Here is a 26,167-nt window from a genome sequence, read left to right as displayed (position 1 = left end):
GAACTGGACCAACTGGGCTCCTCTGGTCCGTTTTCTAATGCTGCATTCGGCGCCGTATCTATTGCAATAATTAAGGGAATGGGTACAGAAGTTTTTTATGCATTTTGGCGAAAATATAAATCGACGGAAGGGAAAATAATAACCTGGGGTAAAAGAAAAAGAGTCACATTGATGCTTTATACTTTCCTGTGGATCAGGGGTCTATCGTGTGTTGTGAAATGCGTTTGAAAACAAAGTACATACAGGGAACTGTTGTGACAGTTTTTCCGACCGATTCAGGAACCTCTCCTTGGGAGAATGTCTGCACTTTCACAAAACCTTCTGAAAAATGTCCAAAATAGCTTCCTATTTCACCGAAAGGTTGTATTTTTGATACTTTTTATAATGGTTCCTTCTGTTTATTTGATTTTGGAATGCCCACACAATAAAATGTTCAGCCTTAAATCAACTTACAGAGTACAATGGACATTTTACTGTGCATATTCACCAGCCAGGCAGATCACTGCAATCAAATAAACTTAATTTCTAATATTATTATTATTATATTATTACATTAATCATATGAATTGTAACAGACTGTGTGGTTTATGCTGTTTGTCATTGTTATAATTAAAATAAGACGGATGTGCAAACATTTGACTGGTTTAATTGGTGCAGTTTTGACTGGGTTCTCTGGCTGTCATAATGCTGTTGTAAGGGCTGTACACTTTTCTGTGTGTTACATATTTCTTCATCCTTTGGCTGTGCCATCTGGTTGTCTGGCTCATGGTCTTCTTGTATCTTTTGGTGAAACTGTAGTGTGTGTCCTGTTGCAATTCTGCTCTGTGAACATTCGGAATTTTTTTATCTGGCTTCAGTGTCTCGCGTTCTCTAGTCAAACACGGAAACTCACATCCTCTGCCGTAAACGTGTACAGTTTCGGACGTCCGAAACTATCAGGTAGCTAACGTTTAAACTCTATCAATTCTCTGGAGATTACAGAAACACGATGACACGAAGGACTTACAATCGGCAGGAAATAAAATGTTTCTTACAATTTCAACCAGGAACAGTCGTGCACGCAAGGAGCGGGACGTGTATTCTACCTTGCTGACGTTATCATCAATACCTGTTTTTATGTCCAAGACACAATGTAGTTGTCCTTTGTCCAGTTCTTAAATGCGTTTTTCATTATCGTTTCACGTGGGCTAGTGCTACTCACGTTTTTGTTATGTTCCTGTGTTCTATCTGTTAGTTTATCATTGTTTATTATTGTTATTTATTATTTTTCATATTCATGTCTGGGCCCTGCGATGGACTGGCGACCTGTCCAGGGTGTATTCCTGCCTTTCCTGCGTGCCCGACTTTTCGGGTGTTTACGGTAGTTTCGGGGTTCAATCTTCCTTCCAATCTTGCATTCCTTACTTCCTGCTTTCTCTCCATTTCATGGTTGTACATAGCACTAATATACTAATCCCAACTAACATAGAATTTGTACAGTACTAATTATACTAACACACTAATGTTTGTCAAACTAACAAACTAATATTCACTAGTTTTGGGTATTTGTAATTTAAAATGGTTTTTTCTGGATTTCCTGGTTTTGACCACTGCCCTGGACTCTTCTTGGCTTGTTGTGGATCTGTACCTCTGCTTTGTTGGACTGACCCCCTGGTTTTTGACCCTGGCCTGTTTTTTTACTACGCTCTGTCTGCCCCTCCATCTGCTAGTAAACCTGTCATTTTCCACATCCCTGTGTCTGCTTCTGGTTCCTCTGTTCTCCCCGCCGTGACAGCAAAATTGTTTGACAACAAAACTGTCTACTTTTCACTTGAAAATAATTTCTAGTGTTTCTGTAAACATTGCAAATAATTTACATACAAAATGCATGCACACTCCCTGCCCAGTTCCATGAAGCACAGGTTATTCACTACCTGAGAAAGGGACTAGCAAAGTCAACATGCTTTTACTTGTGGCAGACAAACAGCAGCAAAGCCCATTTGTATGGTGTCCGTACTGCACCTTATTTAGGCTTTATTACAATTTATGGACTTGTATGGTTCACATGATTTTAGTAAATTATATACATTTTAAACTGTTCCTTTTTTAAGACATGCATCAATATATTTCTTATTCCTGCAAACTAAAATGAAAACATACATTTAAATGAGCAATCACTTATTGAGAATAAGATTAAAAAGATTAACTTGTTGGAAAATTGTACTAAGAAATCTACACACTTGATGTCTGTGTTACAAAACATGTAAAGCACAACACACAACACTTTTGAAATTAATTTAATTATTTTTTAAATTTTCTCAAAGGGAGGCACAACAATATGAAGACATCAAAATATTCGACCACTTCAACTAAAGTTTCATGGTTGTTTATCAGTGAAGTGAATTATAGTTGTGCAACGCCTGCATGGTGAATAAATTGAGGTTATTTTGTTTCTGGTTGCATGATAGACTCTGAAATACAGGTACGTTATTTCCCCAACCGACAATAAATTGTTAGTCCATCATTACAGTACAGAAAAAACTAAATACATTCTGATTTTATGAGCAACATTTGATTTCCCCTTACATTCCATTTGCATCCCTGTAACTTACCACGAGTTGCAACCTTAAGAACAAGCATCAGAGAGAGCAATAGGATCACTATGCCTTATGAACAAGAATATTGCATTAAAGCCCTTCAACTTTATTTCTACCATTATTAATGGTTATATCAGAAACAATGAAATGGGAATAAAAGCAAGTGTTTGTGTTTATGCATGTGCACGTATATGTAAGCTTGTGCACATACATGCAAACATGATCACTCTGCAGTAATATGTGCATAGCATGTTTTAGCCTGTTGTCGCAATGATCACGCTTTATGTGAGCCACTTATCTATGCAGCCATAGTACACTGTTTCATTGGAGTGCCAACTGGTATGCTTCACTCCAGAAAACACACACACAACCAAGTCTCCTCTAGCATCCAGTGTCTTCAGCCCAAACACGTCCTTCACATACACCTGGTACATGGGAAAACGAAATGCCATAAGCATATAGTAATAATAATAATAATAATAATAATAATAATAATAATAATAATAAAGGTGTACAACATTCAACTCACATCCTGGTCCTTCATCTCAACAACATCTTCATTTTCATCATAAAACCCAAAATGGCTGTTGAAAGAGCCAACATGAGCATGACCTCAAACAGACAGAGATAGCAGACATACAGAGAGGCCTGGAAAGAGACTTATTCAATTCAAATCAATTTTATTTGTATAGCGCCTTTCACAGCAGGCTGTCCCAAAGGCTGTACATAGTAACAGAAGGGAAGAAACATTTTAAATGTCAGCCCTAAGCCCCCAAATAGCATACGAGGTAAATGACTTCCTACTAGGTGAAAAACGATTATCAGCAGATTAAATCCTTGACAGTAGAAGGAAACCTGAAGTGTCTGAGAAAATCAATGTGAAAATGAAAAAAGAAAGAGGTAGAGCTTTCAGACCTGGACTGCCAAGGAGTGATGACCCCATCATCTGGTCCTCCGATCAAAACCAGTTTCCTAATGCGCAGGAAGTTCTTCTTCCAAACTAACAAAAATAGAAGTACATTGTGAACACACAGACTCAGTACACAGCCATTGCTGCACTATAATCTAGTGGTAGAAAATATCACCCAGTATGTGTGTGTGTGTGTGTGTGTGTGCAAAGCAATGTAACAAATAGATAAAATTATAGTGAATTGAGGCTTTTTAAATTATGGTTTAAAGTTAAGGAGATTTTTGCACTCAAAATTTACAATTTGTTTCTATAATTCTATCCAGCAAAATGTGACTAATGGCAATTGATACTGACATTAACATTATCAAATATTCCCATGTAGTTAAAACAGTATTTTTGACTGATAATCTTAAAAATATTTATTACTTGCTGCACTGGAGTTAATCCTCTCACTGTCCAGCACTGCTAGATAATCACTGCTTTTCCAATACTGGTGTATGTTGTGGGGGTCTGGAAGAGAAACAATCAGAGAAAACATCAACTGTATTCACAGCATTTGTAGAAGAATTTGTTCTGAGTGAAAAACACATCAACAAAAATCTGAATGATGCAATTCATATCACGTTTCACGTGTCTACACCTGCATTTATATTCCAGTCGCGCTACTGTTCGTTGCGAAATTGTCTGCCTCTTGTTTACAACGCAAATCTTGAGCATTGTTTACGGTTTGATTCACGTTACGATCCAAGCCTGTTGTACCGACCATTGTTTATTGATTTCTGTTTCGTTGACCATCGTTTGTTTTTTGACCACGTCTTCGCCTACCGTTTTTGTACCTTTGCCTCGCTGATTGTTTCATGGTTTCGATTTCCGCATCGCCCTCGACTACAACCCTGCCTGCCGTCCGCCTGTACTTCTGCCCCGCTGACAGCTCCTGCTACCGGACCTTCCTGCACGTCTACCGACTACGAGTTTGCCTCTTCCCTCGGCACCGTGTTTTTTGTTTGTTTATTGTTTGTTTAGCTGGATCTACGTGTATGGACTTTGCTTGTTTTGACTACGCTCCTGGGATTCGTCCCGAATAAAGCCCTGACGGGACTTTATCTAACCATTGTTTCTGAGTCGTGCATTTTGGGTCCAACCCCCACGCACCCGTCTCAATTCATCCTTTTTGCCCTTTACTGGAAATTAGCACTCAAATTACAGGATTACCCTGACTCAAAAAAAAAAAATGTATAGCCCTTTCTTACCTTTCCAGTAGTTGCAGATAGATATCTTTTGTCCCGTGGGAGAGTAGCAGATTTTATAGATGTGTCTCTTTAGGAACTTTGGGAAAACATGTTTCAGGTATTCTGTGTCTGTGATAAACATGGAAACGAGACATTTGTGTAAAATTACAATTAATAAGTGGATTTGACCTTATGTGAAAGAATGGGAAAAATGCCAAATGTGCGAATAAATTAGCTGAGAGTTTTACATTTGCCATACTGGTCATATTGGTGAACATTTTAACACTGAGTTGGGATGAATATTTGAGGCACAGCAAAAAACACACTTTATTTCACTGTAAAGTTCCAAACCCTTCTCTGTAGGCAAAGAGTGGAAGTAGTATGTATAAAGCATTATGAGAGTTAAAAAAGTGAAACTAATAAACCCCACAGTGAAGATGCATCCACTCTTTGATACCATTGACTATGAAATGTATTGGCTATGCTTAATATGACTGTCATGACAATACTGACCTCCATATTGGCCCCCTAGAGGGGAAGACAGTGAAATAAATGAGTGAATATTGTGCTCTGGAAGAGTAGCGAGAATTCCTCTACACACCAATCCACCTGTGTTAGAAAAAGGGGTGAGAGGGCAACATGTTAAATTTGAATGGGAAACAATAGAACACACTGAAGCTCAGGAGAGAAGTATAAACAATTTTAATACCCCAACAGATCTTTTACATTGTGATATTGAGAAAAGATGAGGAGAATAAGGGGGGAGGGGCACATAATATTCAACTATTATGCTGTAACATTCTTGTTAAAAACAGACTTAGACATTCAGTAAAAACCTTGGGAGAAGCAGATGAGGTGGACACCATCCACACTATTTTTCAGGATGGGGAGGACAGCCTGTTTGAAGCCCTCCACTTGCTTCCACATTGGCTTTAAGCTGGATTTGTAGTCAAATAGGTCAATCACTGTCACATTTGTTCCTGGATGGGACTGAGAGGTGGAGGTTAGTGAGTGGGGGGGGGGGGTACATTATGGCACTGAACAGCAGAGAACAGCAATTGTAAATGGTAAATGGTAAATGACAGGCATTTATATAGCGCCTTTATCCAAAGCGCTGTACAATTGATGCTTCTCCATTCACCCATTCATACACACACTCACACACCGACGGTGATTGGCTGCCATGCAAGGCTTCGACCAGCTCGTCAGGAGCATTTGGGGGTTAGGTGTCTTGCTCAGGGACACTTCGACACCGCCCGGGTGGGGGATCAAACCGGCAACCCTCCGACTGCCAGACGACTGCTCTTACTGCCTGAGCCATATCGCCCCAAATTGTTTTGCTGCAATCATTTTGATGCATGTATAGTGCACAATAAACTAATGGTATTGGTATGCCATATTTAGCATTGTAAATGGCATGAGTACTGTACAGGGACATTTGGTATTGGTATATGGTATTTTTAAACACTGAATGGCACAATGGTAAATAAGTACTAAACTGCATGAATCTCTCTTTCTCTGCATCCTTTCCCTCTCTGTACTGCCCCTCTTTGGCATGTTGTCTCCCTATAAACAAGTAAATACTGTGGGAGTGGGCACTGACATAACTGTTATATGTAGGAATCATTTTCAACATGAGCTTTCACCTTCATTTCCTCCACAATTTGGATTCAGAATCCACACCTCATGTAATCTACTCTTACTCTCGGAGCACGGCAGTGAAACTGCGTGTGCGTGTCCAGCCTTCTAGTTCACAAGCTAGAGAGATCACATCAGTTTTATAGGCTTACATTTTTTCACTCTCTCACATGTAACCTTGTGACAAAAAAGGGTTCTTATAGATTTGTTTCTGACTCTGGAAACAGGAACCAGGGCCTGCCTCTGCCTCAGAACTCTCACTCAACAGTAAATTTCGCTTTTAATTTAAAGAGAAGTGAATGTCATACAATTCACCAAAAAACTCACATCAAACGGATGTGAAAAAGAAGGAGGAAGAGAAACTGAGCACAATTAATAAAAGTGAAATAAAAAATAAAAACTTAACCAAAAATTAAAGAAAATAATAACAACTGTAATAATACATTTCATGTAACTGAACCTTTCCATTAAAGGAACCCACGCTGTCAGGTTGATACTTCCTCAGAAATGGTCAAACTACCATTTTTATGACTTTATAACTTCAGTAAACATACCTACTAGCTTTGGAACAAGCATGATGTCCCACACGGTGTACAGTGTACATCTCAGATATGACAATCGCTATATGAATTCATTAGCTAATTCACTCACCTTATTGATAAAGCATTCCAAGCCAAGAAACTCTTTGGGGCCGTCGAATAGACCGTGGACAATAATCACTGGCTTGTAACCGACAACATTGGCTGCAAGAGAGACACTAAGCAGTATGCAGAGCAACTCAGAAACTCCGTTCCTGGTGTCACGGAAACCAAATGCTACCATCATCAAATGCATGAAAAATATAATATAGCCTACAACAAGAGTGTCGAGTTATTATAGTAAATAATAAAAGAAACTGATTCCAAATGCAGTTTTCTTCCCAAGCACTGTCTCCGTCTCTAAAAACATAAGCCAATGGCATTCACGGGTGACGCGTCCACTATTTTGTTTCAGGTATGTTCTCTCTGCATAAGTTTATTTTTACACGGTCAGGTTTCGTGAGGTTTCTTCTTCCCATTTTTCTGATATTTGAAATCCTAATGCGTATATAAATGACAGAAACCAATTACAAAATCGTATAAAATCGTAAAAAGTGAAATACTGTATACAATACAAAAAACTATATAATTTATGTTTGTCCTCTCTATTTATGCGTATAAATAAATCCCTGCGTATAAAGCTCGGGGATCTGCAGCCCCGGTGCGCATCTGCTCAGTATTAATAGATACTTAGTAGTTTTTAGGATGAGTATGACTGACTGCAAATGGAACAGACACTGAAACTATACAGTAGCTACAGTATGTAACAGTAGTAGGCTATGATAGGGGAGAGCGGGGCACAAACCAACAAGAGGCATGATGAAACATGGGGATTTTGCTTAGTTGCATGATGTTTTGACTTGTGTGTTATAGCAACCCGCTGCTCATGTGTGAGTGGCAGAGAGATTTGAAAACGTCATCAAGAGTTAGTAACAGATCTGTGTTTTAGTGTTTTTCAATTAACTGATTATGTGTGAACGAAACAGACTCCAAGGTCTTGTAGGTTATAAAGCAGTATAGTTTTGGTACATTTCACGAGCAAGCAGAGACTGTGATTCATGCAGAAGCATTTAAAACCGCCAAATTAAATGCTAATATATAAAAGCTTAGCCACAATAACAATGTATATTCTATATGTAGGCTGCCGTGCACATATTCTGTGATATTTAACACTCGCTCTTATAAATTTCTTTCCCGGCATTCATTACATTTTAATGTTGCCATATGCAATTAGTACAGACAAAATATAGACCATTTCTACTGGACAATTATCAGATGAAAAATGCAAACGGTAAGAAATGCTGGATTTACCAACCTTTGACTTCTATTAACTCAATTTATTAATTTATTTATTATAGTTATTTCAACTACCCCAGAGATTTTTAAACTTGCCCCATAGTCCCATAGCAACAGTTTAACTCCGGCTACTTTCGATTGAACTGTAGTCGGCAGGAACGTACCGATAGTCAATAGTCATGCAAAGACATGTAAGTCTTTGGTTGTCCCCCGGTTTCCCCTTATATTCGTTGCCATTGGGATTGTTTATTTAGGACATACATGTAGTAATGTGCATTAAAAAAAAAACATTATTATTCACATATTAATTAAGATATTGATTTATATTGTCATTTGTAACACTGTAAATGAATCCAAATATTTGCTCCCGACGAGCTGACTGGTACTCAGCATGGCAGCCTATCGTTGTTGGTGTGTGAGTGTGTAGGGCTCCAACTTTTTAAACTGGTGGCGCTGGTGGCACTAACTGTTTCAATTGGTGGCGCCATCAAAAAAATTTGGTGGTGCAAAATTTTGCTGTGGCAATGTATTTTTGTACATTTTGTAGTGGCCTGTATGCTTTGTCATTGCACAGTATACCTACATTACGGTATTTAAAGCAGAAATAATGTGCGACATTTTATATTCATACACTTTTGAGAATACATTAAGTACATGGAAATCAACAGGCCTCCCCTTAAAAGAAATGCCCTGCACACAACAAGGTTCCTTCGCATCAACTTCCTCAAGACTGATTCTCAATGCTGATTCTGAGTTTATCATGTGATGACTCATGCACCTGTTTTTGTGGCACCGTGGCCTTACACAATAGAAATGCATAACACCTTAGAAATGTTGAAATTTGCATTTATTGTCAGACGTGGCTATTTAAAATGAGATGAAAGGAGAAAGACTTAGAGTTAAATGGGGCGCAATGGTGTTTAATATTCAAATGAATGGAGCGCATTTGAGTGCAAAATGTAATAAAATGCAATAAAGAACATTAAAACATTCTAATAAAAGCATATTTCAAAATGCCCCCCGGAACTTACTATTGCATGACAATATGAAAATGAGAGCAGAGAACATATAACAGAAAACATAACTCTCTTTTGGAAAAATAAAAATGCATAATTAAGTTTTTTTTTTTTTAAATAGACATGCATAGCTAGCTTCTAGGTTTCTGTCTTACAAAAATAAAAACAAATATCCAGGCCCGGGAATGAAAATGTAAAATATAATTTTCTACAAAAAACTGATATGCAAAACATATTGTTTGCAAAATGAGTTGTGTAATCGTTTGCTCATAGGAAGATATCATTTTTAAACTTTACCTCTATGGGCAAAATCATTGACTAGGTCCAGTCTTTTTTTTTTTACGGTGGACGGGACTTGAAAGCCCGCGGCGAGGGAGCTGCTTCTCGCGTCATGCATTTGTCTCACTGTCTATGCTTGATGTTGTCATTATGCAACTCAGCAGCTTCTTGTTTAAAGTTAGCTGAGGCTGTTGCAGATTTTGTATAACCAGCGCTGGCTATTCCACACTGAGTACAATACACATAGTACATTTCGTTAATTTATTTATTGTTTCTTCAGCCATGGAAATTCACTCAGCCATTCTATGCGGAAAACAAGTAGTTTTTTTGCTCCATGAACTGGACCAACTGGACTCCTCTGGTCCGTTTTCTAATGCTGCATTGGGCGCCGTATCTATTGCAATAATTAAGGGAATGGGGACTGAATTTTTGTATGCAGTCATGAACATACAGAAAAGGGCTATAGATGTCTATAAAGAAAATTTTAGCAAGTGAAACTTGGGCGTGACAGTTCTGCTGCTCCTCAATAAAAATACTTCTTTCTCTTCCTCATCATCTTCATCCTCCTCATCCTCTTTTCTCTCCTCTGTCTCATTGCCTGGCCGAGGGGGAGAGAGGAAGGAGGCTAGCAGAGAGCTTTCAGGTGGGTACTCAAACAGTTGCTCCAGTTGTACCTCATCAAAAGACACCTTCACCTGGGGTAAAAGAAAAAGAGTCACATTGATGCTTTATACTTTCCTGTGGATCAGGGGCCTATCATGTGTTGTAAAATGCGTTTGAAAACAAAGTACATACAGGGAACTGTTGTGACAGGTTTTTTCGACCGATTCAGGAACCTCTCCTTGGGAGAATGTCTGCACTTTCACAAAACCTTCTGAGAAGGTGTCCAAAATAGCTTCCTATTTCACAGAAAGGTTGTATTTTTGATACTTGTTGTAATGGTTCCTTGTTTATTTGATTTTGGAATGCCCACACAATAAAATGTTCAGCCTTAAATCAACTTACAGAGTACAATGGACATTTTACTGTGCATATTCACCAGTCAGGCAGATCACTGCAATCAAAGAAACTTAATTTCTAATATTATTTTCATTATTATATTGTTACATTAATCATATGAATTGTAACAGGCTGTATGATTTATGCTGTTTGTCATTGTTATAATTAAAATAAGACTGAAATCATTTAAAACTGATAGATTCTGATAACAATAAGTTGTACTGCAGATCTTTAACCATTTAGCTTTACTCACTGTTTTCTGACTACCTTTGGCCAAGCATGACTTCTCCAGGATCTGATAACCGCCAATAACCTCTATCTCTTCCACAGTGGGATATCTCTTCTTTCCCTTCTCCTCTGTAACATGGGGGGTGGGACTAGGTGCTGAAGGAGGTAATCCTGTCACCCCCGGAGAGGGTAGTGAAGACATTCCTGTGCCTAATGTCCTGGGGTTAATGGTGATGGTCTTTCCCCTCTTGCTCAGCCCTGCTGCTGAATTCCTGAGAGAGAAAAGAGGGAGAGAGGGGGATTGGGAGGGAGAGATAGAAGGAGAGGCTGATGGAGGAGGAACAGTGAGACTCCTGCCCGGGTTCTTTGGATGATTCTCAGGAGAGTGACTAGATTTAGGATTGATGGTAAAGGATGTGCAAAAATTTGACTGGTTTAATTGGTGCAGTTTTGACTGGGTTCTCTGGCTGTCATCATGCTGTTGTAAGGGCTGTACACTTTTCTGTGTTTTACATATTTCTTCATCCTTTGGCTGTGCCATCTGGTTGTCTGGCTCATGGTCTTGTTGTATCTTTTGGTGAAACTGTATCAATTGTGGTGTCCTGTTGCAATTCTGCTCCTTTAATTGAAATGGTCTAAGCTGTTTCTGTACAGGTTGATTGGCTGCTGCTTCTTCGCGAGTCTCCTGACTGCAGAGTTGATTTAGTTTCATTTCCAGCTTTTGGTTTTCAAGCTGTATCCTGAACATCTGACTACGCAGTTGACCTTGTTGCTGCTGTGCTTCTGAGTCGTGCATCTGTGCATGGTGTTCTTGTTGTCTTATCTTCAAACTGAGCAATTGAGCTCCAGGCTTCCCCTCAGTTGCAGACGCTGATGTTCGGGAACTCACAGTCTTTAGCTTATAAATTCGGCTCATAATTGTAAAAAAACAAAGAAAGTTGGATCCAGTGGCAGAGAAAAGGAAATAAACAGCAGAAGGCTGTCGGGTTCTTCCTCCAGCAGCTCTTCCTCTTTTGTTTCTCTACTTCTCCAACTGAATCTTAACCTTTATGTCTTCAGCCACTGTGAAAACCTTCTACATGTTGTTTCTGATTTCTTTCAATTTCTCTTGCTGAGGAAAAATTGTGTTGAGAAGAAGACGTCGGAGGTGGATGTACGGGTTTCTGTCGTTTCTACTTCTCAGTGCCTGAGAGCGATTGCGAGAGTGGCAGGCAGGAAGTTGCGCACTGGCTTTCGGGACATCAGCTTCCTATATTACGTCAAGGGGACAGGATGTTAGTGACAAAAGTTCTTCCTGTCCGCTGTCTCATTTAGCTCTCCTTCATAGTATACCTATGTTTTTGCCTCATTTTACACATTTACCCCTTTGACGCAATCTTTTCTAGCTCTGACTTATTTTCTCATTCAATATCCACATTCACTTGTTCACTTCTATATTTCTATTGATTCACATCTCTGTCTTTAACTCCTTTTCTCCGTTTGTCTCTTCATATCCACAGTGTTTAGATGGAAGTCAAACAGCTTCTTTCCTATCTGCTACTTTTCTCTCCCTCACATCCTTAATTTTCTCTCATGTCAGATATTAAAGACTGATATTACGGGAGCCTTATTAACTCCAGCCTTTCCTTGCATCCACCCTTCCGCCATCATACACCATTTCCTTGTCTTTCCCCTCCCCAGTTCTCTTTTGCCTTGTTTCTCTGGATCGCCCTCATTCTCTCATTCCCTGCATACCTCTTGGCTACTTTGTTGCTCTGCTTTCTGTCTCTTGCAGTACAATTTCACGTAATTTATAAGGATGAGAACTCATGTTCTAGGGAGAAAGAATTGTAGCTGGTGGAATATTCAGTGTCTTATTGTTGAATAGCGGCTCTTCGGGTAAGTCAGTGCACTGCAGCTGAGCAGGTAAATTCTGGAAGGAAAATTAGTGACTAAAAGTAGTTTTACTATACTTTTCAAAAGGCTTACAAGCTGATATCTACTACCCAAAGGAAGGGCATTGCCAGTTTTTTGGTCCAGATGGAAGCTTAGTTCAAGTACTAGCCATAGATTGTCGAAAAACCAAGCCCTCACCTGCATAGCTTCAGCAGTTAAACATGAGAATCATATGGCACACCCTGTACCACTACAATTGTTCTTACAGAATTGGGGGGTTAAATGACAAATTGGGAAAAACAAACTGTTCAAGCATGTTTCAAAATGAACAAATAATGATGCCAGGTGTACAACCAGGGACTTTCTGCATAATTCCAGCAATGTATTATTGTACACTCTTCAATGTCTATTTTATGATTTTCTTTAGTTCATGAATTGAAGTAGTACATGAAGTGAGTAACTGTCAAGTATGTCATGTAAATAATTATTTTAATTTATTTATTGTAATTCCTACTACAAGAAGGACAGGCCTCCCAACATTTGAATACTATTTCAGATTTATTTTTCAATATGAATAGCACAAACACATATATTTTTGTATAAACCTCACTTATTCTCAAAAAGTATATTAATAATTATCTAAAACATATAGGGCCACTATCAGACACAGATTAATTTCATCCATACAAAACATTTAATCCAGGACTAAGCCTAAACTGGGTCTGTGAATCTGTGAGTCTGGCATTGGAGCACTGCAACAGTAAAATATACAGCACTATAAAAATATGAATATCTTTATAAAGGATTGTAATTTTATACAGAAAGAATTGTCTCAGAGGAAGCAAATGCATTGTTTAGCCTCGAAATATGGCGACATGTGGTTTCAAATACGGACCGGAACCAGCAGTCCAATGCACAGAATATAGTTCCGTATGGTCCAATGAGGTTTCCAGACTAGCAAAAACACGCACAGATCTTCCGCTTCCGGGTCACGTACAGTTCAGATGGTCTTTGTCATTTATTTCAGTTTGATCCAAAAATTCTCGTAATTTCATAGAAACTCGTGTTGAACTTTTGAAATGGGTACGCAGGCTACCTCGCTAGCTAGCTAGCTAAGGTTAGCGGAACAGTTTTGCAATCTACACCGTGCACGTTGCAGAATACGGAGGACACGTTACGAAAACAAGGTAACCTGACGTTAACGTTACTTAGCCAACAAACTTCAGAAATAACTTAAACGTATTGCTTTTTACTTTGCTTGCAATGTATATATCAGTTCATCCATTCACCCTGCACCTAAATTTTTATTTTCATTTCATATATATTGAACGTACCGACTATGAATTTCCTTTTAGTTTGCAAACCCAATATAATGCTAACGTTATTCCACATTAGCTAGGTAGCTAGCTAACGTTACCTACTTTGTTTGCTATTCATATAGCCTACACCTATTGGCTGACTGCTGCTATTAGCGACTTTGTAGCTCTCGACACTGAAATTGTCTTTGCTGACTAGACTCGGTGATCTTTTTCTCTCTCACATTTTCTGATGCATTCCCACAGATCATGACTAAACCTGCTCCTGCATTGGGAAGTCAGTGGTGATAGCTAACTAGCTAGTTATGTTAGCTTAGCTAGCACGGCAGTTTTGAACCCTGAGTGGATTTAAGTGCACCATCCGAATTGGTTATCTTGTAATCTTCTCATCAAATATACGTATATTGTAAAATTTAAAGGTTTTATAAAAGTGCAAGCAGATAACTAACTGCACATTACACTCGAGGAGTGTAGCCTAACATAGCTCTGCTTAAATATAGACATCTTTGGATAGGTCCTTAGCTATGTATTAGCTAAGGACCTATACATATGGTTTTGTTTTATGTATTTTTCTGCTTAACAAGTATTACTTGTGAGTCTGCTTTATAAATATTTTATTCAAAATACAATCCACAGATGACAGGATTATCCAAACTTTTTTTTTGTTGTTTTTTTTTTTCTTCTGTTTTAGTTAAAATGGCAAATCTCGAGCAGTGGGTAAATGACCGTCTACACGACATCCTGGGTTTGAGCGACAAGTATGTGGCCCAGTTCATGATTGGCTCTGCACGCAAATCATCTGGACCTCAAGACTTTGTTTCTCGTCTGCGGGAAACGGGAACCATTGACATAGACCAGAGAGTGGTCAACTTCGCAGAGGAATTGTATAACAAGGTATTGTATTTGTTCCTGGATTGTATACCCAATCAGTCCATTACACTTACTGGGTAAATGTACTGACATCCTTCCATTTGTCTTTCTTATTGTCAGATACCCCGGAAACAAGCTGTGGAGAAACCAGCCCGGGCAAGAGAGCGAGAAATCCTAGAGATCGAGAGAAAGAACCGCACTTATACCTTGCTGGAAGACAGTGAGAGTGAGGGAGAGATAGTGAGGGATCGGGTAAAGGAGAATAAGAAAGACAAGGACCGAGGAAAAAAGAGAAAGCACCTGCGGCAGAAAAGGGAAGAGAGTCCATCTTCTAGTGAAGAAGAGACGAACAAGAGGTGAGAGTATAGGGTTGAAAAGGGACAGGGCTGGGTGGTTGTGACCATACTGATGAGCTCACATTGCTCAACATGGATACCTGACATGCAGCATGCCAATGTAAAAACCGCTTGCAATCTTTTAAATCTTGCATTTAAAGTGTACATTACAAAAAAAGCCATTCTCTAAAGTTGAAAAGAAAATTCTGAAGGTCTTGTTCATCTCTCTGTATGACTGCTTACTTCTGATTTGCTGTCCACTAAATAGTCACAGCTCTCATTGTTTAAAATGTAAATGGATTGGAATATTGTCTCTAAAAACAGGATTTCTAAGTAGAATGTGTTGGAGATGTGTATTCAGACATGCATTTACTGTGCCCTCCATAATGTTTGGGACAAAGACCCATCATTTCTTTATTTGCCTCGTTGTTAAAGTGCACATTGTCAGATTTTAATAGGACATTTTATAAGGCGTTTTGTTACATTCTGTTTTCTCCATGTAGAAATGGCAGCAGTGTTTATACATAGTCCCCCCTCATTTCAGAGCACCATAATGTTTGGGACACAGCAATGACATGTAAATGAAAGTAGTCATGTTTGGTATTTTGTTGCATATCCTTTGCATGCAATGACTGCGATTCATGGCCATCTTTAGCTCATGCTTTTTTCATGCTTTAGTCCCCTTAAGTGTTCTCTTCAGCATATGAAAGACACGCTCAATTGGGTTCAGATCGGGTGATTGACTTGTTTTTTTTTGCATCTGATGTAGCCTCTGTATTTCTGTTCATGAAGTCTTTGGCGGACAAATCCAAACCTGACTCCTAAAGAGTGTTTCTGATCTGTGGTACAGGTGTTTGGGGATTTTTCTTTATTATAGAGAAAATTCTGTGGTGGTCTTCCTTATCCTGCCAGTCGCTTTGCGATTAGTGCTTTCTTTCTTCTTAATTATGTTCCAAATAGTTGATTTTCATAAGCCTAAGATTTGGCCGGTGTCTCTAACCATTTTATTCTTGTTTCTCAGTCTCATAAAGACTTTTTTGACTTTCATTGGCACAACTTTGGTCCTCATGTTGATAAACGGCAATAATATTTCCAAAGGTTATTGAAGATATTATATATAATCATTATACCGGCATTAAACACACCTGAGCGATTACAAACATGTGTAAAGCCATGTGTCCCAATGTGCTTTATTAACTGGGCATTGCCTTTCACAGCAGCAAGAGATCTGCTGCTGAACAAAAGGATGGGGAGCAAGAGGAAGAGGAAGAGGAGGAGGAGTGGGAGAAGGAGGAGAGGGAGCGATTGCAGGACCTGGAAGAACGGGATGCCTTTGCTGAGAGAATGAAGCTGAAAGACAAGGATAAGACCAGGCACATACTGGAGAGGAATGACAAAAAGGTGGGGTCACAGGAAGGGGATTTCCAGAAAGAGAATGGCTGTTCATTTTTTATTTCATGTAAACATGTGAATAATAACTTTCTTTATGCCCTCTATTCACTGCAGTGAGATGTCAGTGCATTCATTGGGATATGATTACTGAATTATGCTTTGACACCTTTCTTGGCTGCCCTTTTGAACATGAGAGAGAATGAAACCACAAAGGCTTTAAATTTGTCAGGTGATGTTGCGTGTCTCCTGACTATTTCTGTCTTCCCCTGTCTACCAGGCCTATGAGGAGGCCCAGAAGCGACTGAAGATGGCTGAGGAGGACCAGAGGAAAATGGTGCAGTTGATAAACTTTTTCTCATAAGACAAATGTCAATTAAATGTGAAAAAGTAAGGCTGAAAAGTTTGGGCATACCAAACCTTTGTGAGGGCGGCTGATGTTGGCATGTCCTGCTGGTTACACCTACTTTCCTTCAGGTTAATTTTGAAATACCTTGCGTCTTATTTCAGAGTACGTGTTCCAAATAGTTATGGAGTATGTTATGGTATGTTACGCAATAATAATTATGGGTACATTTCAGAGAATGTCATTTAAAGTGCAATGTGGTTCCAAATATAAAATGAAAATGTGTATTAAAATTGTAAATTGTATTATGGCATCTATTGAGCAAACAAAATAATAATAATAATAATTTGGTGGAGTAATTGTTTCCCCTGACTGTCTCCAGCTCCCAGAGCTGAGGAAGGAGTCCCGGCAGAAGTATCTGTCCACACGAGCGCAGGAGAAGCTGGAGGACCTGGAGGCAGAGATCGCAGACGATGAGTACCTCTTCTCCAGCCAGTCTCTGACGGAGCGGGAGACGCAGGATCTCCAGTACAAGCGTACAGTCCGAGACCTGGCCAAGGAGTACAAGAAGGCAGGAGCCAAAGAGAAGGATGAGAGGAAGAACAGATATTACATGCCGGAGGAGAACAGGAGCAAGGTGCTCACTCTCAGACACTGAGACCTGAGCTTCTGAACGAAGCCACTCCTGAGCACACTTAAAACATTCAGATGTTGACAGCACGGTTCGGTGTGCTGATCTGTTGCTGTGTTCCCTCTGTTTCTCTGGTCCCTCCTCTCAGACGGTTCCCCAGCGGGAGCTGGAGCTGGACCCGGAGGAGGGTGGGCGCGAGGGCGGAGGGGAGCAGGGCCGCTGGGAGGAGGAGAGGCTGAGCGCCGCGGCCCTGCACTTCGGGGCCAAGCAGGAGCGTGAGCGAGGGATGAAGGCCGAGATGGAGAAGTACCAGTTGGTGCTGGAGGAGGAGGAGATGATCAACTTCGTCAGCGCCGTCACCATGAAGGGAACGCGGATGAAGAAGGTTCGGTCCACAGTTCAAATCCCAGTCTTCTAGCCCTTATAGAGCTGAAAGTGCTTCACACTGGACCGTTTAAAGTCAGCTGATTTGATTCTAGTCATTACTTTATGTTTAAAAATATGTTTGCCCACAGCTGACATGTTTAACCTGCACAGATTTGCGTTATGATATTGATTATCCATGCTGCTCTTGAGAAATGGAGTGCACATTCCTGCTGTGGCTTAATCATCGGCACAGCACTGCAGAAAATCCCAAGTAGTGTTGAGATAAGGTTGTTTTCTACACTCCTATGGCTATGTAATAATCATTCGCTTCCATGTAAACGGCTCCTGCAGTGACTTGTGACCGCGTCATTTCACACATTTCTCAGGCTGAATGTGTGAGGATCTGAACAGCCGGTTGTTAATGCCCTGTTCTTCTGTCCTGAACTGCAGGCTCGTTGTGTGAGCTGAAAGTTTGAACGATGTTGATCAGCGCAGAGCGCTTTGACTGAGTGGCTCCTGTGTTTCTGGGTCCCTCAGGAGCAGAGCGAGCCTGTGGTATCACAGGCCGAGCAGCAGAGACAGTCCATTCAGGAGGTGCGCCGCAGCCTGCCTGTGTTCCCCTACAGAGAGGACCTGCTCTCTGCCATCCACCAACACCAGATCCTCATCGTCGAGGGCGAGACAGGCTCCGGAAAGACCACACAGATCCCCCAGTACCTCGTGGAGGAGGTCAGCGTCCGTCTGCCTACCTGTATACGTCAGTCAGTCTGTCTGTATGTGTCAGTCTGCCTGTTATTCTGTTGCTTTCTGTGTCTACCTGTCTACTTGTCCTTCTGCACCCTGTCTGTAATGCATGTATTTTCCAATGACCCTCCAGCCTTTCCCAGTTTGCTTTGGATTGCATTTCCTGAGTAGCCTCCCTCCTCCCTCTCCCAGGGTTACACAAATGGAGGGATGAAGATCGGATGCACTCAGCCGCGGAGGGTGGCGGCCATGTCGGTGTCAGCCAGGGTGGCTCAGGAAATGGGTGTCAAGCTGGGCAACGAGGTGATGTCGTCCTCTATTCGATGTAGTGAAAACCCAGCAGGAAATCGCAGCTGTGAGTGGAGTGCTTCAGTGCAGCATTGCGCTTCTCTCCCCGTGTCTTCCTCAGGTGGGGTACTCGATCAGATTCGAAGACTGCACCTCGGAACGCACCGTGCTGAAGTACATGACAGACGGCATGCTGCTGAGGGAGTTCCTCACTGAACCAGATCTCGCCAGCTACAGGTATTGCTGCATTCCACCATTTTGTGCGTGCGTCTGTGCATGTGCATATGTGAGCGTGCGTCTGTGTGTGCATGCTTGCATACGTGTGCAGGTGCTTGCTGGTTTCTGAACATTGTCATACACCATCAGAAATATTAATGATGTTTAGTCTGTTAAAGTGGAAGGGCTTATTGAAATGTTAATTTGTTCCATATGTCAGTCATTGTCCATCATGGTCATTATCCCTGTTATAATATTAAAAGCCTATTTTGAACATTCGATTCTACACATTCAAGAGAGACAGTGAATAGTAATGTCATCAAAGTGAGTGGTATTGTTAAAGGGTGAATTCTTCAGCAGAGAAAGCAAGCGTGAGAACATGCAGCGCATGGTGTCATTAGGAGCACTAAATAGCTGTGTTCTCTGCCTTGTCGCCTCAGTGTGGTTATAATTGACGAGGCCCACGAGCGTACCCTTCACACCGACATCCTGTTTGGGCTGATAAAGGACATCGCCCGCTTCCGGTCTGACCTGAAGGTCCTGGTGGCCAGCGCGACCCTGGACACGGAGCGCTTCTCCTGCTTCTTCGACGATGCGCCCGTCTTCAGAATCCCCGGCAGGAGGTTCCCTGTGGACATTTACTACACCAAGGTGTGTTTCGTGTTCTTGTGGTCAAACATGTACTATTTAACACGCCAAGGTATTTCCTGTTCCATTTATTGTATTCTATGTCGATGTGAGGACTGTAGCATTTCTATTTCATCATCGTGCTAATACCCAAACACAGTGTACAGTGTACATTATGCATTTACTGAATGGAGATGCACTATTACCCTACTGGAGATGTATAGTGCTCTACATGTTGTAGCTCTGAGTACAGCACTTATCAAGTCAAGTATGTGTGCTGACCTGTTTCCAGGGGAGTGGACTGTAATGAGAAAGTGATATTCTCCCTGTTTGGCGCTGAGGTCAGGTCACCTTAACTCTGCAGTGAGATGAACAGTGCCTCTCTCTCACTCAGGCGCCAGAGGCAGATTACCTGGAGGCGTGTGTGGTGTCCGTGCTGCAGATCCACGTCACGCAGCCCCCAGGAGACGTGCTGGTCTTCCTCACCGGACAGGTCAGGGCGGCTCCACGCCCCTCCACTCATTCTCCTCTCTCCTTCACCTCGGTGTGATGGGGTGGAGGTGCTGTATTTTACACTGTCAGTATCTCTGCTAGTGCTCTGTGCTCTGCTGTGGTGCTGAGGTCCTGTGATGGTTACTGTAGTTCAGTCTGTGATGGCTCTTCTTTGTAGGAGGAGATCGAGGCTTGCTTATGGTTACTGTAGTTCAGTCTGTGATGGCTCTTCTTTGTAGGAGGAGATCGAGGCTTGCTGATGGTTACTGTAGTTCAGTCTGATGGCTCGTAGTTGTAGGAGGAGATCGAGGCTTGCTGATGATTACTCTAGTTCAGTCTGGTGGCTCGTCTTTGTAGGAGGTGATCGAGGCTTGCTGATGGTTACTGTAGTTCAGTCTGGTGGCTCGTAGTTAGGAGGAGGTTGAGGCTTGCTGATGGTTACTGTAGTTCAGTCTTGTGGCTCGTCTTTGTTGGAGGAGATTGAGGCTTGCTGATGGTTACTGTAGTTCAGTCTGGTGGCTCGTAGTTGTAGGAGGAGATCGAGGCTTGCTGATGGTTACATTACATTATTGGCATTTGGCAGACGATACGTACGTATCCAGAGCGACGTACAGTTGATTAGACTAAGCAGGAGACAGTCCTCCCTGGAGCAATGCAGGGTTAAGGGCCTTGCTCAAGGGCCCAACGGCTGTGCGCATCTTATTGTGGCTACACCGGGATTAGAACCACCAACCTTGCGTGTCCCAGTCATTTACCTTAACCACTACGCTACAGGCCGCCCTCAGTCTGATGGCTCGTCTTTGTAGGAGGAAACCGAGGCTTGCTGATGGTTACTGTAGTTCTGTCTTGTGGCTCGTCTTTGTAGGAGGTGATCGAGGCTTGCTGATGGTTACTGTAGTTCAGTCTGGTGGCTTGTAGTTGTAGGAGGAGATCGAGTCTTGCTGATGGTTACTGTAGTTCAGTCTGGTGGCTCGTCTTTGTAGGAGGAGATCGAGGCTTGCTGTGAACTCCTGCAAGAGAGGTGCAGGCGTTTGGGCTCCAAGATCTCTGAGCTGATTGTACTTCCCATCTATGCAAACCTGCCCTCCGACATGCAAGCAAAGATCTTCAACCCCACCCCTCCAGGGGCCCGGAAGGTAGGTTTTTAAAAAGTGTTTCCTTATACTATGAACTTAGAACACCTTTCCCACTCTTCTCGCAGTTGATCGCAATGGCCACTAGAGGGCAATGTGTAGATTAAGTGGCTGAGGAAGATGTTTGTGCTGGGCTTTTAAAAAAATTAATAAAAGAAACTAATACTGATACTAAATATAAATAAAAATTTTCAAACAAGAAACAAACTAAAATGCCCAGCCACTCATGAAACTAAACTGAAATGGAAAGGAAAACCAAATGCAAAACTTTAAAATAATGCAAAAAACCTAAAATCCGTAGGTGGTGGTGGCCACAAACATTGCTGAGACCTCCCTCACCATTGACGGGATCATTTATGTGATCGACCCTGGGTTCTGCAAGCAGAAGAGCTATAATGCCCGGACAGGCATGGAGTCCCTCATCGTCACGCCCTGCTCCAGGGTAAAACTGCACTTTAACCTGCTCTTCATCTGTTCACATCTGCACATCCACAATATCGATTTACAAGTACATATCCTACTGGGAAAACGAGATCTGTGTGCTGTTCAGTACATCTGGGCACTGAACCAGCAAATTACATTTTGTCATATGTCATCATCATAATGCATCACCAACTCTTGCAGCATTCCTTTTTCATTATACGATTATTTTGAATCCTCTTAAATTGCATGACGCTGTAAAAACAAAAAAAATGACTCAAACAAATTGAATCACTTGCAATTTCCCTGTTGTGTGGAATCCGTGGTTATGTGTCACTGTTTTGTAACGGCACCTGTCTGTACATGTGACAGGCATCGGCGAATCAGCGGGCAGGACGTGCGGGCAGAGTAGCTGCTGGGAAGTGCTTCCGGCTTTACACTGCTTGGGCCTTCAAAAACGAGATGGAGGAGACGACAGTGCCTGAGATCCAGAGAACCAATCTGGGCAACGTGGTCCTGTTGCTCAAGAGTCTTGGTAATGAGGAAGCGTTTTGTGTACAATTATAATGTATTAGTATTAGTAGTAATGGTATTAAACAACTCTGAACTTGATAAAACACAAATATTACAGTAATACTTAAATGATAATGGACAGTAAATCATATCTTAATAAATAATAATATAATAAGAAGGCATAATAATAAGTTAGGGTTACTTATTGGAACAGTAGTTCTGACTCTTGTTCATGGCAATGCAGGATGGCTGAGTTTTCTTTTAACTATAAACTCAGCGACCGACCCCAAGAACCAGTGAGATGATTGAGCTGTGTAATCAATTCATCCATTAATTGTACATTAAACTGTAACGTGTTGAGTAACAGTGACCACCAGAACAGCCTGCGTTTTTATGAAGTGCTGTACTTTCAGTGCTTATAGTGTCCCTTTGCATATAAAAGAGCAGAGGCGCAGTGTCTCTTCCATTTTTCACACAGCTTATCTTGGGTGACGATGCACAAGACCGAATGAAACTTATTTTATGTCATTCTAATCCGGATCGTTGTTTGTGAGTGGACTTATTCCAAAGGCAATGGTTTCAGCACAGGCTGCCATGAACACATAGAAAGCGCTTTTGAATGACAACGTGGGGCTTGTATGACATTCATTATAATCAATATATTACCAGTGTATCTTAGATAGTTTTGAATGTATTTTGTTAAAGCTGTACTTTTTTGCCATTAGGAATTAATGACCTGATCCACTTTGACTTCATGGATCCGCCCCCTCATGAGACCCTTGTCCTGGCCCTGGAGCAGCTGTACGCACTGGGTGCTCTCAATCACCGCGGGGAGCTCACCAAGGTACTTCCTGCCTACATCTCCCAGGATCCTCTCACCAGCCAGGCCTTCAGCAGTTCAGTCTAGTTAAGGAATAAAATGGGTAGAACACCTTCCTTCTCATTTTGTTGCAGTTTATTAAACCTTTTTCTACTGTAATAGTATGTAAAAAAAAAAAAATCCATCTCCTATAGGATTGTCTCCTATAACTATAAGGTTTGACCTGTGAACTGTGAATTTTGTCTTTTGCTTCTTGACTGTGTGGGACTTTTGCGTCGATGTACGAGGAAGATGGAAGTAGCGGAGCTAATGGTTGTGTTTCTTCTCAGCTGGGTCGCAGGATGGCAGAGTTACCTGTGGACCCTATGCTGAGCAAGATGATCCTGGCTTCTGAACAGTGAGTGTGTGTAGTGAGGGAGCTGGTGGATGGGGAGCGTACGTGGGTGTGGATTGTGATGGTGTGTATGTAACTGGCTGTTGTAGTGTTTTTTTTTTTTTTTTGCCACTTCAAAGTAGTGAGTGTGTCACTCTCCCCCTCAGGTATAAGTGCTCAGAAGAGGTGGTAACCATCGCTGCCATGCTGTCGGTGAATAACTCTGTCTTCTACCGGCCCAAAGACAAGGTGGTCCATGCCGACAACGCCAGGATGAACTTCGTTGTGCCTGGAGGAGACCACATGGTCCTGCTGAATGTCTATGCACAGGTGTGTGTTACAGATGAACATTTCATCGGCACGGGACAGTAGGTGGCACATAACTGGTGCTGTGAGGCTGCTGTTCGTTGCTCATTGCTGTTTGTGTCAGTGGGCGGCCCTGTGTTAACTGCATGCTGATTGGTGTGTCTCGGTGGGTGTGCTCATGTTAACTGCGTGCTGATTGGTGTGCGTCTCAGTGGGTGGAGAGCGGGTACTCCACTCAGTGGTGCTATGAGAACTTCATCCAGTTCCGCTCCATGAAGCGGGCGCGGGACGTGCGGGAGCAGCTGGAGGGGCTGATGGAAAGGATCGAGGTGGAAGTGTGCAGCTGCCAGGGAGACAGCACACCCATCCGCAAGGTGTGTGTGACTGCGCCCGCAACCAGCTTAAACCCGCTACCCTACACCCACCTCCATCACCTCTAACTCTCACTCTACCCCACCTCCATCACCTCTATAACTCTCACTCTACCCCACCTCCATCACCTCTAACTCTCACTCTACCCCACCTCCATCACCTCTTAACTCTCACTCTACCCCACCTCTATAACTCTCACTCTACCCCACCTCCATCACCTCTAACTCTCACTCTACCCCACCTCTATAACTCTCACTCTACCCCACCTCTATAACTCTCACTCTACCCCACCTCCATCACCTCTAACTCTCACTCTACCCCACCTCCATCACCTCTATAACTCTCCCTCTACCCCACCTCCATCACCTCTATAACTCTCACTCTACCCCCACCTCTATAACTCTCACTCTACCCCACCTCCATCACCTCTACAACTCTCACTCTACCCCACCTCCATCACCTCTACAACTCTCACTCTACCCCACCTCCATCACCTCTATAACTCTCACTCTACCCCACCTCCATCACCTCTATAACTCTCACTCTACCCCACCTCCATTCAGGGCGGCCTGTAGTGTAGTGGTTAAGGTAAAGGACTGGGACACAAGGTCGGTGGTTCGAATCCCAGTGTAGCCACAATAAGATCCGCACAGCCATTGGGCCCTTGAGCAAGGCCCTTAACCCTGCATTGCTCCAGGGGAGGATTGTCTCCTGCTTAGTCTAATCAACTGTACGTCGCTCTGGATAAGAGCGTCTGCCAAATGCCAATAATGTAATGTAGTGTAACATCTCCATCACCTCACACCTGTCATGCCTCATCACTGTCTGTAGAGGTTGAGTGGCTTGGTGCGGGTGAGAAGGTTAAACATATTGGCTCCTTGCCTCCCTCTCTCTCAGGCTGTAACTGCGGGCTACTTCTACCACACGGCGAGGCTCAGCAAAGGGGGCTACAAGACAGTGAAGCACCAGCAGACGGTCTACGTTCACCCCAACAGCTCCCTGTTCGAGGAGCAGCCTCGCTGGCTCATTTACCACGAGCTGGTTTTCACCACCAAAGAGTTCATGAGACAGGTCAGCTCACAGAGTTCATGGTTAAGTGCTGGACTGCTGCCCTGTATGAGTTTGTGAGTGGGTTTGTGCTTGAGTTTGTGGTGTGTGCGCACCGTACAGTGCTTTAGCTCAGGCGTGGCGCTCAGAGCTTGCTGTTCCTTATCGCTCTCTGACAGGTGATAGAGATTGATAGCGGCTGGCTGCTGGAAGTGGCCCCGCACTACTACAAGAGCAAAGAGCTGGAGGACAGCAGCAGCAAGAAGATGCCCCGCAAGCAGGGCAAGGCTCGGGAGGAGCTGGGGTGAAGGAGCGACCGGAGCTGACCTGACCTGAGAGACCAGAAGCCAGGCTCAACCTGGGACTCTAATAACACCAGAATGCCATGTGACCTGAAGTAACTTAATTTCTTATCGGAGGATTTTTTTTTTTTTTTTTTTTTTTTTGAAGCAACAAGAGCGGCATTTCCAGTTCGCGTCTGTATGAAGACCTGGGTTTAACACAAATTCCTGTTCCTCATTCCATTGACTTAAGACGGCTCTTGTTTGCATTTGCTGCGATTGGTTGAGTGATGCCATGAGAGCAAAGGTTTCCAAAGCACGGACACATGGACGTCTGATCCATTTTACATTTATTAGTGCCTGGTCCAAAGGACAGGATACTGATCTAAAATGCAGAGCAAGGGAGTTGCCAATTTCATGAACATGATGATCAGCTCACTACTGAGAAGTGTGAACTTTGGACATGGTAAACTCTTAACATGGTGAGCCAACTCTTTAACATTGTACAAAATTCAATAAACAAGTATGATTTACAGATTTCTAACACGGTGCTTGCTTCCATTCTGTTTTTGGTGTTTTAATACAAATGCAAGGGCTGTGTTTAGTTCACTTGAGTAGGATCAACAATCAATCTGTAACACTATCATATGAAACTGAA

The 26,167-nt window shown here is 42.1% G+C and overlaps 3 protein-coding genes across 5 annotated transcripts; 1 reads left to right on the top strand and 2 right to left on the bottom strand.

The window, feature by feature from the left end:
* Window positions 1-2,260: 2,260 nt before the first annotated feature.
* On the bottom strand, window positions 2,261-7,362 carry LOC133123395 (lysosomal thioesterase PPT2-A-like). The gene is made up of 8 exons (XM_061233852.1): window positions 7,005-7,362; window positions 5,552-5,705; window positions 5,229-5,324; window positions 4,737-4,844; window positions 3,913-3,996; window positions 3,492-3,576; window positions 3,106-3,160; window positions 2,261-3,001 (listed from the first exon to the last, which is right to left on the bottom strand). The coding sequence occupies exons 1-8, from the start codon at window positions 7,185-7,187 to the stop codon at window positions 2,858-2,860; spliced, it is 909 nt and encodes a 302-aa protein (XP_061089836.1). The 5' UTR covers window positions 7,188-7,362; the 3' UTR covers window positions 2,261-2,857.
* A 1,694-nt stretch (window positions 7,363-9,056) lies between these two features.
* Window positions 9,057-11,960, bottom strand: LOC133123382 (phostensin-like). Of its 2 annotated transcripts, none has more exons than XM_061233833.1 (2): window positions 10,775-11,960; window positions 9,057-10,217 (listed from the first exon to the last, which is right to left on the bottom strand). In XM_061233833.1, the coding sequence occupies exons 1-2, from the start codon at window positions 11,663-11,665 to the stop codon at window positions 9,993-9,995; spliced, it is 1,116 nt and encodes a 371-aa protein (XP_061089817.1). In that variant the 5' UTR covers window positions 11,666-11,960; the 3' UTR covers window positions 9,057-9,992. The 2 variants fall into 2 exon arrangements, with proteins under 2 accessions (XP_061089817.1, XP_061089824.1); XM_061233840.1 differs by having other exon boundaries at window positions 10,789-11,960.
* Window positions 11,961-13,594: 1,634 nt separating this feature from the next.
* dhx16 (DEAH (Asp-Glu-Ala-His) box polypeptide 16) lies at window positions 13,595-26,053 on the top strand. 2 transcript variants are annotated; one of them, XM_061233821.1, is made up of 21 exons: window positions 13,595-13,811; window positions 14,632-14,834; window positions 14,931-15,166; window positions 16,366-16,546; window positions 16,815-16,871; window positions 17,263-17,517; window positions 17,660-17,896; window positions 18,415-18,606; window positions 18,814-18,924; window positions 19,031-19,146; window positions 19,566-19,776; window positions 20,147-20,245; window positions 21,228-21,380; window positions 21,679-21,819; window positions 22,170-22,332; window positions 23,036-23,154; window positions 23,460-23,527; window positions 23,671-23,833; window positions 24,022-24,183; window positions 25,079-25,252; window positions 25,408-26,053. In XM_061233821.1, the coding sequence occupies exons 2-21, from the start codon at window positions 14,637-14,639 to the stop codon at window positions 25,534-25,536; spliced, it is 3,165 nt and encodes a 1,054-aa protein (XP_061089805.1). In that variant the 5' UTR covers window positions 13,595-13,811; window positions 14,632-14,636; the 3' UTR covers window positions 25,537-26,053. The 2 variants fall into 2 exon arrangements, with proteins under 2 accessions (XP_061089805.1, XP_061089796.1); XM_061233812.1 differs by having other exon boundaries at window positions 16,363-16,546.
* The last annotated feature ends 114 nt before the right edge of the window (window positions 26,054-26,167 follow it).

This window comes from Conger conger, chromosome 1, assembly GCF_963514075.1.
Source record: "Conger conger chromosome 1, fConCon1.1, whole genome shotgun sequence".
Lineage (NCBI taxonomy): Eukaryota > Metazoa > Chordata > Actinopteri > Anguilliformes > Congridae > Conger > Conger conger.
Note: the sequence above shows the minus strand (reverse complement) of the source record. Positions and strands in the feature narration are given on the sequence as shown.